Consider the following 16,359-nt stretch of genomic DNA (forward strand, 5'->3'; position numbering starts at 1 on the left):
TGGCACGGCTCATTCCTATCAAACCACTGTCTTCAGCCTTTTTACACAGGCAACCATCTAATGCTGGGCATACGCTGTTCAATTATCCACCCGATCAGCTGATAATAATCTGATTGGTCCCATGACTGAACACTGTATTCCTGAGCAGTAACTATCGGCCAGTCGGACATGCAAAATCGTCCAGCATGTCTGAAAAATCGGTTAATTAGTGCTCTGATTTCAACTATTTGACATGCTGAAAGCATCCAAATTGTTGCCATAATCTGACAGTGTATGGTAATGATACTGGATGTTGTCAGCATGTCAGATAATTGGTCTGTCGATCTGACAGACAATTTTATATGAAGGTGTATGTCCAGTAAAGGTCACACACAGCAGATGCATGCAATGAGAAAAAGACACACATTTGGTGGAAAAGTCTGTGGCAAGAATAATAGCGCGGCTTAGTTGCAAAGTCTGTGGCGCACCAAATGCGGCCATTTGGCGCGATTTGAGGCTAGGTGTGTGTAGACACATTTGTACATGGTGAGCCAATACTCTGGCCAAAATTATTTTTTATTAGAAAAATAGGTTGATTGTCAAGTCCAAGTTGTGCAAAAAGTGCTAATAAATGAATACATTTATCACAAATGTTCACCTTAACAGTGCTCCCATCGGTATTTGCAATACCTATATGTTAAAATAATCTGGTCATTATCATAAACCTCTCTGTAGGCAAATAAACGTAGATTATTTGTAATTACAATGGTTCAGTATTTATTCAATAGAGATATAACTTTAACAAACAATCAATACAAATTTTTTTTATAACTTACCTACTGGATACCGCACAGCCTCGGAAAGCCTCCACATTTTGGCGTCTCTTGATAATGTGTGACACATCAGTGCAGACTTTGTTAAGAAGAACATTTTGTGAGTTTCATAATTTGTAAATTTCCAATTCACGCAAGATTTGTACATTGTGCCCAGTTGGTCTTAAAAATCGAAGGATTATATAATTGAAACAGACTACTCATCCAATATTAGTAATGTGTGAATAAAAATAGAATCAAGGTATAAATAGTGAAAAAACAGCTTTAATGCCGAATATCATTTTCCAAAAATGAAATCGATGTGGCTACATGGCGTTAGTCTTTTCAGTAACAATACCACCTGCGATTCTTAGCTTATGTAGCGAGAGCTGCAAGATTGATGCAATAGTTGTTTTTTTATTTTTTTTAAATGTAGGCCAGGAAAGAGAGAACCACTCAGCAATGCTTTGAACTTAAACACTCTGTAACACAAAGACACATACTGTATAAAGCACAACATGTTCTTTACTTAAACAAAATAGAAAAATTCACAGAAAAATAATGTATTCCTAACATGCATATCCATCCCCATGTAAGGAGTGTGATATATACACGAGTCCTGCATTCACATAATAATACAACTTTGGGCGTCAACCATAGGGATCCTCCACTTAGGGCAGCAATGTACGGCTAAAACAAATCAAGAAGGGCACTCACCAGTTCACATGAAGAAAATAAAAATTATTGGCACATTAACACTTTACTTGTCACTTCTGACGTGTCAAACAACACATTTTTCTTATCTCCTTGTGAATTGGTGAATGCCCTTCTTATTATATATTTATATTTATATTGTGACACAGTTGGGATAGGGGTACCTCTCTGGGGGTAGATGGACTCCCTCTTTACACATAGCAGCCGTAAAAACAGGAGACAAGTCTAGGAATCTCGTACAAACTGGTCGGCGCCAGTCTTTATTATATATATATATTTTTATATTGTGACACAGTTGGGATAGGGGCACCTCTCTGGAGGTAGATGGACTCCCTCTTTACACACAGCAGCCGTAAAAACAGGAGACAAGTCTAGGAATCTCGTACAAACTGGTCGGCGCCAGTCTTTATTATATATATATATATATTTATATTGTGACACAGTTCGGATAGGGTTACCTCTCTGGGGGTAGATGGACTCCCTCTTTACACACAGCAGCCGTAGGAATCTCTTACAAACTGGTCGGCGCCAGTCTTTATTGTGCCACACACAAAAATATAAACAAAAGCATAAACACAAGTCCTAGCCCGGCTGGGCACTAACTACACAGCAGATTCCCTTGCTAAACAGTGGTAGGGCCTATTGCCCTCACCATCAATAAAACACGTGCATGGTACTTACAGGGTTTTAACCAAGTGTCTCTGAACAGGCTAGACTGCCAGCTCCGACCAGGTGTGAGACACTCAGCCACAAACAAACCCAGCTTAAATCAGCCAGTTCCAGGTGGAGGCCCTAATGAGCCTGCTACCAGGCTGGAAGGCCCAAAACCTGGAGTGGCCTGTGGATGGAGCCCTCCCTCTCCTCACATTCACACCCCCAGGTCCCATTCAGGCTTTTCACATAAGCCGACATAACTAGTCTGCTTTTCTAACAGACTTCTCCTGGGGGTTTTTAAAAGACATAATACAGGAATCTGGGACAAATATAGAAGCCATTCCACACTTCTCCAGTGCTTCTATCACAATATATATATTTGACTTCGAGTGCCTAATAGTGCAAATTTTCAAACAAACCTTACATATTAAAAATTATAGTGTTCATAATGTGCAATTTGTGATAAAGTGCAATCATGCTTATTTGCTCTTATAGCATAACTATAGCAACCTTGAAAGTGACTTAGTGCAAATAAATAGATAAACCCAATCCTTACATTTATCTTAAAACATGTGTAAAAAATGTCTTAGTGCATGAAAAAGGTCGCCAGAACTGTTTCAAGAGTTCAGAAATATATAAATACAATTTATTAATAAACCAAATATAAAAGATGACAAAACATCCACATAAACACAGAACATATGGAAAAGTAAAAAGAGAAGGAGTGAAGAAAAACTAAAAAGCAATAATATGCAATATTTTTTAGTTTAAAAAAGTAGGAAATCAGAGTTCAGCTTATCTTTCAGTAATGCTTAGGAAGGTCCATAAAGGCAGAAAGCAAAGGCTCAACGCGTTTTATTTTTTATCTGGACTTCCTTGATGAAGTCCAGATAAGAGGACAAAACGCGTTGTGCCTTTGCGTTCTGCCTTTATGGACCTTCCTAAGCATTACTAAAAGATAAGCTGCACTCTGTCATTGTTGTCATCATACTGTGTTATATGGTAAGTATGGGGGCTAACAGAAGTGTTTGGAGCCTGTAGATGTGTGTTAGGATGGAACTGTCTGGAAGTGACATAAATTACACAGGCAGGAGGGGTCAGAGTACAGACCAAATGTCAATACATGCTGTGATGACATAATTTTTATCACTCTTCAGCTTTATATATAGATTATATGTATGGTTAGGCCTTAGCATTGAATATGATTGCACCTACACAGCAGATCCACAGTATTATCTTTAGCTAGTGGCACATGCTGTGGAATCAGTATCCTCAATGTTACATTGTATGCATGACCCCCACATTAATGGATTATTTTCAAACACACTCAGAAAGGAATACCAATGCAATAATTTTCAGACTGCATTAACAACTGAGCGAAAGATTAAGTGAATTACTAGATGTCGTCCGGTTTGGATACTTGCAGTATGTGTTTGGACAAATTGAACAATGTTTTTGTTGTTAGACACCAACAAGGCCACATACAGTATATACTACCGTTCAAAAGTTTGGGGTCACTTAGAAATTTCCTTATTTTTGTAAGAAAAGCACCGTTTCTTTCAATGAAGATAACATTAAATTAATCAGAAATACACTCTATACATTGTTAATGTGGTAAATGACTATACTAGCTGCAAACGTCTGGTTTTTAAAGGAATATCTACATAGGTGTATAGAGGCCCATTTCCAGCAACCATCACTCTGGTGTGCTAATGGTAGGTTGTGTTTGCTAAGCGCGTTAGAAGACTAATGGATGATTAGAAAACCCTTGTGCAATTATGTTAGCACAGCTGAAAACGGGTTTGCTTGTTAGAGAAGCTACAAAACTGGCTTTCCTTTGAGCCAGTTGAGTATCTGGAGCATCACATTTGTGGGTTCGATTATACTCTCCAAATGGCCAGAAAAAGAGAACCTGAAAAAAGAAAAACTCAACAGTCCATTCTTGTTCTTAAAAATGAAGGCTATTCCATGCGAGAAACTGCCAAGAAACTGAACATTTCCTACAACGCTGTGTACTAATCTCTTCAGAGAACAGCACAAACAGGCTCTAACCAGAGTAGAAAGAGAAGTGGGAGGCCCCGGTGCACAACTGTGCAAGAAGACAAGTACATTAGAGTTTCTGGTTTGAGAAATAGATGCCTCACAAGTCCTCAACTGGCAGCTTCATTAAATGGTACCCGCAAAACGCCAGAGTCAACGTCTACAGTGAAGAGGCGACTCCGGGATGCTGGCCTTCTAGGCAGAGAGGCCAAGAAAAAGCCATATCTGAGACTGGCCAATAAAAGGAAAAGATTAATGTGGGCAAAAGAACACAGACATTGGACAGAGGGAGATTGGAATAAAATGTTATGGACAGACAAATCGAAGTTTTAGGTGTTTGGATCACACAGAAGAACATTTGTGAGACGCAGAACAAGTGAAAAGATGCTGGAAGAGTGCTTGACGCCATCTGTCAAGCATGGTTGAGGTAATGTGATGGTAAAGTGGGAGATTTGCACATCGTGCATCAACCAGATAAAATTTATTGGCAAGTTAAAACAAGCAGAGCATGCATACCACAACAAGCGGTTAACCACTGCGGAGTTTGACAGCAAAGTAATGGAATGGTGCTCCCAGCTGGTGTCTCCAGAACCTCTTCACCAGAGCACTAACCACAGAAAGACATGGCCTGGTGATCTGTGTTTCTGTGGTTAATGCTCTGGTGAAGAGGTCCTGGAGACGCCAGCTGGGGGCACCATTCCAATACTCTGCTGTCAAACTCTGTGGTGGTTAACCACTTGTTGTGGTACACACGCTCTGCTGGTTTTTACTTGCCAGTAAATTTTAACTTGTTGATGCATGATGTGGCGCCCCCGCATTCTTCTGTTTTATATATATATATATATATATATATATACACACACATTTAAAATAAGGATTTTAAGAAGAATAATCGCTGTGCATGGGTCGCTTTACTTTATTTAAACAAGGGCGCACTATTTCTGTATCTGTGCAGAGTAAAGTTGGGTACACACAATATATTGGACGATTGGAATGACATAGCCACATCGTCTAGTGTGTATGCACTTTTGTGCGCTCCCGTGCATCATTCATCGCATCTTCTCATCTGCTGAGCAGCACAGCAGATAGGACGATGCAATGAGCGACGCCATGTTGATACATGCAGCATGGAACAACACATTGCGCCGTTGTCCACTGCATCATGCATTATATACGGACGGTGCAATGTATTGTGCCGTGGCATCGTGCTGTCGCTGAGTACGCACATAGTGTAGTGTGCACCTAGTATAACACTTAGCTGCATAGGTATCCTGACAATTTAGTGCAGACATTTTTAAATAAGTAATCCTTTTTTTTTATGGATCAAAATATCACTTGCAAAAAATCATATACAATACTGTAACAAATGAAGGGATTTTAGATGTTCTAAATGAGGCATGTCACACATGCGGCCCTTCCCTGCACACACAGTCACACGGAGCAGCAGCAGCCTGCCCTGCAATGTGCACACCGACAGAAGACAATAAGATGAGCCAGCGCCGGCCACTTCTGACTGTGTCACAGTAGTGTGACAGTCAGTAAGTACATTTATACTGTAATAAATCTGTCTGCCTGACTAGTGTAAAGGGGGTGTTTGGAGCTGAAGACACGGCTGGGGAATCTGGGGAGTGGTGAGGCTTAGAGATGGGCTGGGGAATAGTGAGGCTGGGAGACAGGGGCTGGGGAATGGTGAGGCTGAGACACGGGGGGGGGCATGTGTGTGGGAAGGTGAGCAGGGGGGCTGGAGCATATATATAATTATAATTTTGTGGGGAGGGAGTCTGGAGCATGTTATTGGGGGGGAGGGGGCTGCAGCATATTATTACTGGGGGAGTGGGGTTGGTGTTTGTGGAGCATATTATTACAAGGGGGGTCTGAAGCATATTATTATGTCATGTTGGGATGGGGTCTGGAGCATATTATTGAGCGTGGGTGCCTGGAACATATTATATTATGCCATGTGGTGATGGGGCCTGGAGCATATTATTGAGGGAGGAGGGGGGGGGAAATCAGGAGCATATTATTATATTATTATGTCATGTGATTTGCCTCAATTTTTATAATGATATAGTGATTGAACCTTATATTGAACCTTTTAAAACTGCATATAAGACTTGCGGCCCACACACTCTCAAGGCCCCCATACATCAGAGATTGATTGCAGCAATCGTGCAATTTGCAATCGATTGTGTATAAAAATCTTTCCCTTTTTCAATCCATTGTGGCAATTCTGCAATCTGCAATCGATTGAAAAAGGGAAAGATTTTTATACACAATCGATTGCAAATTGCACGATTGCTGCAATCAATCTCTGATGTATGGGGGCCTTTAGACCTTGAATATTCAGCCCGGTTGGGATTTTAAGATTGACATGCCTGTTCTAAAAGTTCTGAAACATCCAATGAATATAATTTCAATGCATAATTTACAAACACAGAAACCAGCAATGAACTGAAAACAATTAACCAGCGCCTAAAATAATAGCCAGTGTGAAAATATTCTCTATATACTGTAAAATGGTCAATGAAATCAGAATATAACTAGATATAAAGATTACTTTCACTAGTTAATTTATTTAATCTGTTCCCAGGGCCATAACTTGGGTGGTGCTGCCGATGCCGCCAGCACAGAGCACAGGACAATCTCTATTTACCAGGTGCCCGCATTTCACTTGCGGTGCACCCGGCTTCTTCCATGCAATCCGGAGCTCCACCTCCCAGACAGATCCCTGGGCCAATGGCATCAGCTGGGTAGAGGGGATAGGCCAATAGTGGTAGGGGTGGGCAAGGCAATGGTTGACCGATGACTGGCTTACTGGAGGAGTGTGAGCGGGACAGAGGAGGAGGAGGACACCAACGACTTCAGCAGAGCAGAAAACTGTTTCTCCATGCCCGCATGCCCTCCCCCCGAACAGCAGCACCTTCAGTATCCCCATATCCCATCGTGATTACCCTCCCCGAACAGCAGCATATCTTTATGCCTGCACTTGCTATCAGGGCCCCCTCCCTTTGCAGTGACCCCCCTCTGGACATCAGCACCTTCAGTATCTATGCCCCCTCGTTAATGCAATATAAATAAGGGGTACTACTGTTTGGCGTAACGTGAAGACGTAACATGAATAAGGGGCAATACTGTGTGGCGTAACATGAATAAGTGGTACTGCTGTGCGGTGTAATGTGAATAAGGTTGCACTACTGTGTACTGTCATTTGAATTGGTACTTTTGTGTAACCACGTCCCCACAAGCTGTCCCTCAAGTAGGGGGGGGGAATGCTCTTTCTGGCACAGGTCACCAAAATATATTGATACGGTCCTGTCTGCTCCAACTAATACAGTAAGTGAACCAGTTTCCTTCCCCTAGAAAATACAATTGTGAATATGAAAAGCTCAATTAACAAGCATGCACAAAGTACGTAAATAAAAAACATTGTTTGACCTAAATCAAACTCGGTCCTCAGGGCCCCAAACAGTGCATGTTTTGCAGGTCTCCTCACATAATCACAAGTGAAATAATTAGATGTACCTGTGTCTCTTTTAAAATGTGTCAGTGAGTAACGAATACACCTGTGCACCTGCTAGGTGACCTGAAAAACGTAAACTGTGTGGGGTCCTGAGGACAGAGTTTGAGAACCACTGACCTAAATAAATCCGCTGCTTAAGTTGCATAAAATCAGCCATGGGCAACATGTTTAATTGGATATATCTATTATACGATTCTATAGAAGAGGAAACTAGTGTAGTCTTCACCTAGGAAATCACAATTTACACTTAAAAAATGCTTAGTAAATACAAATACTGTGTGAAATGACCTGTGGTACAACCTTATAACATTGTGCAACAGCAATATTAGTTAATAGCTTGTGGTTAATTTAGTTTTTATCATCTGTGTTTAGAACAAAATGAGGCCAAGGCTGAATCTTGTGAATTAAAATAAGTGCAAAAACTATGTACAGTACAACCTTCCACAGGATTTACCTTGTATTGTACTATGGAGATGTGATAATTTCTAAACCATAATCGCAGTGGAATAACAATTTCATATTCCTTGGCAATTCACGTTAAATGAATCAAGAGAACAAATGCAAATAGACATCTTCCATTTCCTCTCTTAATCTCCAACAGCTTCACTGTAGAAATCAGTCTTTCTGCCAGTCGCACCATTCAGTGCAGCTGCAAATTACTCTTCCCACTGTACAGTTCAATTTCTCTGCTGTCTGTGTACGCAGCAAAGCGTTGTCACAGGAAATTCTCCTGGCACCCAGGCATGAGATCCTTAATAGCATAAATTAATGTAGAGTGCGACAAGCTATTCATTTAAATATTAAGTAATAGAAAATTGTAATCAGTTTGTGTGTTTTGAAATAAGACTTTTCAACTAATATAAGGTTATCTATCTATATACGTGTGTTTGTCTGCCAATATACCTTTACATATACATGTACACATATATATATATATATATATAAAATATATATATATATAAAATATATATATATATATATATATATATATATATACACACACACACAAACATTATATATATATATATATATATATTTTACACACACACACATACAAACACACGCATGAAGTCATATGGCAGCGCCATACATTTATCACTATGTCCATTCAAATTGTCAAGTTTAATTAAGCAATTAATAATACATATAAAAGTGTGGGCAGATAGCACTATTTACAGTCTAAATACAACAGAGTGTAAAATATTTAGAACACAAAATGGAATAATGAGAATGTGAAAAGATAACTTATTACATCCTTGTTACAATATTTGTTTAACTAATTATGTGCCAAATGACACTGCTGTACTCCACAGGCACAATTAAACATAATGTCTTAATAGCACAAGTATGCTCAACAGCTACCGCTCAGATTTGTATCAGGTTAATAAACAAGCATTGTACAGTTTTATTTACTGAATTCATTTTGAATTCAATGTTTATTCATGTGCTCTTGATCTGTGTTTATTTAATGACGTGCCAAGAGCATCCGTAGTCCTAGCAACCTATCAGGTATTAGCCTTCAGCAAATCTAGTTGAATGCAACAGATAAAAGCTAATATCTGATTGGTTTCTGTAAGGAACTGCAGGTTTCTAATTGATCATATCACAAACGTATGGGAATTTCAATGTAGAACTTTGCAGCCTCTCTGTGAATAAATCAGTTTGTTCCAGACCTACACTAAAATCTTTTATGTGCATGTCTGTATTTATCATTTTATGACATAACTTAAAATCTTGCATAGAACGATGGAACCGCATTAAAACAAAATTGAAGTGGGCCCTAAAAAAAACAAAAACATATTACTGTTGTACTGAAAGAGAGTAGCCAAGAGCTTAAAACAAACTTTTTTCTTCCTTTAGCAAATATATTCATTATATCAGACGGACTAACGCAGCCAACCTTTTACAAAGGATACTGTTAACTGCCTTTTCGTTGCCATCAGTTAACAGGACTTCTTTGGCCTCTGCATAAACAGCGACCTAAAGGGAAGGAGAGAGTGGGAAAGAATCAGGAAATGCAGGTTGTCTCGCGGAAGTGGAGACAGGAGTGACAAGCATTCAGTATCATGCTCATTCACCTATTTCTCCGTAACAATCTTCAATCTTTTTCATTTTATGTCTGCATTATTTTAATCATTCAATCAAATCAGTCAATACTTTTATCTTTCCATTTTCGGGAGTCTCTATCTTGCTATCATTCTGTTCAGTAATTGCATTGTGACAGCGGATGATGGTATTCCGAGAGGCTTTCATTTGCGGGTTCTGTTTATCTAGTAGAACCATCATACGAGGCCTGTCATTCTGCCTTTCAGCCTCTTTCTGTCTGGCTGCCTGATGCCCTTCATATAACTTTGCATTGCAAGCTGATGGCTTTGTAAGGGTAATTTTTTTTTTTTCCTTGTGAGCTTGACATGCTCGCACGTTGGGCTGTAACCTCAACACATTGTATAAATGCGACAGGTTTGTCAAATGCCAATCAGTGTAACAATATGCCTTTATTTGCAGAGACATAGAAACTTGTCTAATGCGTAGTGCTGCAACATAATATCTCCTGAATACATGACTCACGAGCCGAAGAATGGTCACCGACTCTCCTGAATGGCCAATCTAATTCAAAAGAATCTAATTACTGAGAGCTCTGGATCATGTTTGTTGGTGTGATAATGCAGGCAAAACATTAGTGGCTATATCATGGTGCTCCAACTGTGATTCGCAAGGCTATTCCTGTATTTTAGCAAATGGGACTATAATATGGAAGAAAAACAGAGAGAGCTTCAGCTATGGCAAGACGTAACATATTGTGGATTGGAATGTCACAACAAGAGATATTGACTACACTCAAGGAAAATGTTTCTGCTCTCCGAGGCAACCATAAAATCAATATGAAACGAAAGCAAGGCAGCCTGTAAGGTCTCTCAAGACTGCAGCTTGACCGCAGCTGACGCTGTTGACAGTTCTCTGACCCAGCAGTTGGAGGCAGTGGAACCGTTTCGCCTATTGTTCGACTCTGTGAATGGAATTGGAATTGAGAAAAGACCTACCATGAGACCAGCCAAGCATGTCATGCCACCCCCTAGCTCACACACAGTAAGGTCCCTGCAAAACAGAAAGAGAGACATACAAATGAGGAGAAAATGGGCAGACATATATATGTAACCAGAATAAACTGCCATCTGCAGTAGGAGGGGGGAAGAAGAAGAAAAAAAAAAAGTTACCAGGAAGTTGTAGGGACACTACCCAGCGACCTCATGGCGCTTTGCGTTTTAAAAATAATTATGATAAAGAAAAGTCACAAAGCAGGCAAAGCAGTGGGGGGTTCCCTCATTAGTGTTTTCTGCAACATTACCACCGCTGAGCTTAAAAAAAAAAAAAAAATCTGAGAAAGTTCTTTTTTTTTTTCCTTTCTCCTTTGTCAGTAGTACTCCCTATTAACACTGAAACTTGCCAGAGTAGCGAAATGTAATTGTCAGTAGAAAATTGCATTATTAATCCTCTTTTGCTTCCTATAAACAACATTACATTTTTATATATATCTTCATGCACAAATTCAAATTATAGCACATTCAGCTTACATTTTTTTTTATCTTTATTATTATTATTTTATTTTGTATTTACCACCCGAAGGTGACTTTGTGCTCGAGCAATATCACGTTACAATTAAGACCTGTGTGACTGTCAGCGACTTTACAAAAGCAATATGGGCTGCATCTCACCAGTACACTGGGCCTTTGAGATGTGAATTGCTGCAGAGCTGGCACGGCACCAGGTATTATAAGTAAGAAAATACACAATCTGCTGATATGGCCATTGCTGGCAGACACAGCTAAATGATATGGTATTTTTTTTTATTGCATAATGCTAAATAGTTCTAATGACAGAAGAGAGTTTACGAAATGCCTGTTATTCTGTCTGACCTTCACAATACGCATTGATTAACTGAAGACGCACTTTTGTTTCCCAAAAAAATCAAAGTGAAATAAAATGCCTGAAGTGGAAATCAGAAGTCTTTGACGTACTGCAAAGCTTGCTGTGCAATATTAGTACCCACAGGCAGTTTAGCATTCTTTGTCAAGAGCAACATGTTGTCACCTTGTACTTTCCCCCCCCATACATGTATATTCTAGTGATTTTCATCATAACCAATCTAATGGAAAGAACACATTATTTCTATCAATATACATTTTTTGTCTTCACCTGAACATCTGTTTGTGTTTGAGGCAGTAGTAGGCCAGTACCTCTTCCGAGGGCCAAATACCTGTATAATAAAATAAAAAGAACAAATCAGCAACACCTTCATTATTATTCCTAACCGGCTAATATTTTTTCCCAAATCTGCTCAGAAATTGCTGGGGGTTTTTTTAGGTTAAGAACATATTTTTAAACACAAAAAATGAATACCGATTTTTAAAATATCGGTCATCGATATATCAGGCTATTGCAACATTGCGTTTCCCCGGACTGCTCTACCAGATATACACTAGGAGGCTGAGGGCTGCTTCATTTACATTTCCCCGATGGCTGCTTCTCTTTGCAACAGCAGGGTGGAAGGCCCTGTTGTGCTGTCCAATCAGCAGTGATCGGCAGCACGGCAGATACTGGGGGAGGGTGTAGGGATGGCTAGCTTCCAGCTAAGATTATCTTCCGGCAGCCACCCAGTATGCATTGCTGACTGGTGGGAATTTTCGTGACCATGTCAGGTACTACACAGCCTGACGGGGTTGCAAACGATGTGTCCATTCCAGGCAAGTGGTTAAACAATGGTGGAAGACAGAGTATATTAAACAATATATCTAGAGGAACAAGGTTGGAGATAACACTGATCAATCATATTAGTGTGATTTTGGGGTAACTTTGTGGTGCTGATTCTGAGTATGATATCGGTTATGCTAGATTGGCTCTAATTTTTGAGATACACGGACGAGAAACAAAAACACAATAGCCAACTGTCCACTGACTGCTGTTTGGGCAGACAATCATTTCTATATGGAGGAGGAATATTCTAGAATGAAGGAGTGAACACCTAGATTATTCTCACGTCTCACCTTCTAGAATGTTCCGATAGATTTCCATATGCACACATTATGGCTAAGTTCCCTATTACATGAGGGTATCCATTATATCAAGAACAAGAATCAATTTCAAAAAAACTATGGTTATTTCACTTTTGAAATCAGCAACCCCAAAATAACCCTAAATTTGTTCAAATATCCTTGACATCTAAACAACATTTTCTTATCGCTGTGCTGTAATGATAGAACAATATGGGTGAAATTACTGTATGTCAACTCTACCAACCCATTTCAAGTAAAAGTAAATCCGTTAATATTACCTGCAAATCCACATGTTAAAAAAAAGTTCCAGAATTAACTAATTTTTGCCTGAGTTTTTATTTCAAACTTATCTTACTCCTTTGTGTATGACTCTTATGGAGGAGGGATATTCTAGAATGATCATGGAGTGAACATCTAGATTATTCTCGTTTCTCACCTTCTAGAATCTTCTGATAGCCATAATATGTGCATATGGGAATCTAAGGGGGTCATTCAGACCCGCTCGCGAGCGGCAGTACGGAGGGAGCTCCGTCGTGCGCATGCGCGAGACCCGGGGAGCGACGGGCTTTCCATCGCTCCGGGTCTCGCAAAAAGGGGGCGTGCTGTCGATGTTGATTGACAGCACGCCCCCTTTGGTGGGCGTGCCTGCCAGACGGAGGCGTTCCCATGGGATCGCCTACCGTCTCAAGCCGGCCCCACTGACAGTGGGAGTGATTTTGGCTCTGATAGAGCCAAAATCACTCCAGGGCTTGCGGCAGCGAGACCCTACCGCAGGGTCTCCGTCGCAAGCCCGATGGTCGCGATGGTCAAGACCATCGCGACCATCATCATGAACCTCGCTATAGCTGTGGGTGGTCACCCACAGCTATACGAGCGTCCAGGAGGCCGCTCCATTTTCATGGAGGTGGGCCCTGATTCAGAGCGAGCGCTCTGGTCAGAGCGTTCAGCTCTGAATCAGGCCCTAAGTTCCCTATTACATGAGGTTATCTATTATCTCAACCAGAAGAATCAATTACAAAAAAAATACTTTCACTGTTGAAATCAGCAACCCCAAAATAATCCCAAATTTGTTAAAAAATTCTTCACAACTAAACAACATTTGGTTTTCGCTGGGCAGTGTAATGATAGAACAATTTGGGTGAAACGATGTCAACTCCACCCACCCATATAAAAGTACATCAGTTTATATTACCTGCAAATTCAAGTTAAAAAAAAGTTCCAGAATGAACTAATTTTTGAGCGAGTTTTTATTTCAAACTTATCTTACTCCATTGTGTATGACACTTCCCTTCCTACACAAACAAACATTCAAATACAACTGAACATTCAATGGTTTTCGAAGAGCCGGGACAACGATAAATTCAAGGAAAGAGGTACCAAGAATCAATAGAACTGATGAACGATGAGAAAGAATTTCCATTAGTAAAGTGTTCCCATTTGGGAACAATGGGAAAAAATGGGTTAAGATAAAATAGCATTAGAAACAAGCCAGATAAATTACTAGAGAGTCAAAAATATGTGAAAGTGTACAAGAACACTGCAAAGGTGTTGGACATCTACAGTAGTGAAAGAAGTAGAACTGTATTGCCACACTGTTTAGATGAGGTCAACCCTGACAAAACTACAGTATGAGACAAAAAGATACAGAAGTGACTGGGATTGAGTATCATATACTTGGGTCAGCAATTTCCAAAGCATTCTACAAAAAATAAGAGTTATGGTATAACATAACTTTGTTAACTGTTTTTCTTCGAGGTCCATAGGGTCCACAGAGACTACCATGAAAAATATGTGGTTTGGAAGTAACCCGGTACCAAACAGTCAACTCTTTCCGGTTCCAGGATGCACTGGGTTCTCCTCCATATATACCCTGGCTCCGGCCTCAGGTACTCAGCTTTGTAAACAAGCCCATTGGTAGGAGAATGACAGTGGAGAATGAAGTACACATTACACTAGAAAAACTCATATCATAAAAGAGGGAATCAGTGACAAGAAGGAACATATCTCACTGAAGCCAGGTGTGTCAGGGAGGGTGCACTGTGGAACCTATGGACCTCAAAGAAAAAAAGTGTTAACAAAGGTATGTTATACCATAACTCTTATTTTCTACTTCAGGGTCCATAGATTCCACAGGAACTACCTTGGGGATGTCCTTAAGGGTGGGGAAGCTCCTGAGCTGACAGGAGGATCCGCCGCCCAAAGGAAGCATCCTGGGAGGCAAAAGTATCAAAAGCATAGAATTTGATAAAGGTATGGACGGAAGACCAAGTGGCTGCCTTGCACAGCTGTTCAGCCGAGGCGCCATGCCTAACCACCCACAAAGGTTCTACAGACCGAGTTGAATATGCTGTCACCCTGCTGGGAACAGAGAGATCAGCCTGCGAATAAATTGAGAAATAGTCATACGCAGCCACCAAGCCAGAGTCTGTTTGTTAGCTGGCCAACCACGTTTGTGAAAGCCATACAAAACAAAAAGTGCATCTGATTTCCTAATGGAGTTAGTACGATCCACGTAGATCCGAAGGGCTGGAACCACATCCAATGAAGTTTCACCAGCAGAAAGGCTTGAAGAACTGAAAGCCGGTACAACAATTTCTTAATTTATCTGAAAATGGGATACCACTTTTGTAAGGTAGCCTGCCTGTGTATGCAGGACTGCTCTGTCCCGGTGGAAAATCAAATATGGGGGGGGGGGGTGACACGACAGTGCTGCCAAATCAGAGACTCTGCAAGCTGAAGAGATAACAAGGAGAAAAAGTGTCTTCGCTGTCAACCACTTGAAGTCCACTGTATTCAAAGGTTCAAAGGAGGGAGCCTGTAGCGCCCTGAGAACCAAAGACAAATCCCACGTTACCACTGGAGGAACGAAAGGTGACTGCAGATGGAGAACACTCTGCAAAAATGTTCTAACATCTGACAAGGGAGCTATTCAATGCTGAAACTAAACAGAGCGCAGAAACCTGTATCTTCAATGTGGTCAGGTGGAGACCCAGGTCTATGTGGGCAGAGGAAGGCTTTCTTGCCGCATGCATCGTATGAATCACAGAATTAGTAAACCCTGTTGCTCTTAAAACGGAAGACTCAAGAGTCAAACCGTCAAAGATAGACGAGTTTGGTCTGGGTGTAGGCAGGGACCCTGCACTAGCAGGTCCAGCTGAAGAGGTAGTGTGAACGGAGTATCTATGGAGAGACACATAAGGTCGGTGAACCAATGGTGACAGGGCCAAGCCGGATCTTTTAGAATCACCCTACCACCCTCTTGCTTGAATTTTCTGAGAATTCTTGGTAAAAGAGAGAATGGAGGAAACAGGTAAGCCAACCTGAAATCCCGCCTCACTGCCAGCGCATCCAGAAAGGCGGCTGAGGGGTCTCTTGTCCTGGACCATACCTGGGGACCTTGTAATTGTGCCATAAGGCCATGAGATCCACCTCTGGTAGATCCCATTTGTCCACAAGAAGCTGGAAGACTTCTGGGTGGAGAGCCCATTCTTCAGCGTGTATGTCCTGACGACTGGGGAAGTCTGCTTCCCAGTTGTGGACTCCTGGTATAAACATTGCAGAGACTGCTGGAAGATGACATTCTGCCAAA

The 16,359-nt window shown here is 40.8% G+C and overlaps 1 protein-coding gene across 1 annotated transcript in view; it reads right to left on the minus strand.

Moving 5' to 3' along the window:
• CAMKMT (calmodulin-lysine N-methyltransferase) overlaps window positions 1-16,359 on the minus strand; it is a 531,467-nt gene that overhangs the window by 126,246 nt on the left and 388,862 nt on the right. The window contains exons 4-7 of the mRNA XM_088477271.1: window positions 11,914-11,974; window positions 10,761-10,815; window positions 9,636-9,699; window positions 816-882 (exon numbers count right to left, since the gene is read on the minus strand). Coding sequence (XP_088333397.1) covers window positions 816-882; window positions 9,636-9,699; window positions 10,761-10,815; window positions 11,914-11,974 — 247 coding nt within the window. The remainder of the gene's footprint in view (window positions 1-815; window positions 883-9,635; window positions 9,700-10,760; window positions 10,816-11,913; window positions 11,975-16,359) is intronic.

The sequence above is a fragment of the Taudactylus pleione genome, unplaced genomic scaffold (genome assembly GCF_031769625.1).
Source record: "Taudactylus pleione unplaced genomic scaffold, aTauple2 ptg000201l, whole genome shotgun sequence".
Classification (NCBI taxonomy): Eukaryota; Metazoa; Chordata; class Amphibia; order Anura; family Myobatrachidae; genus Taudactylus; species Taudactylus pleione.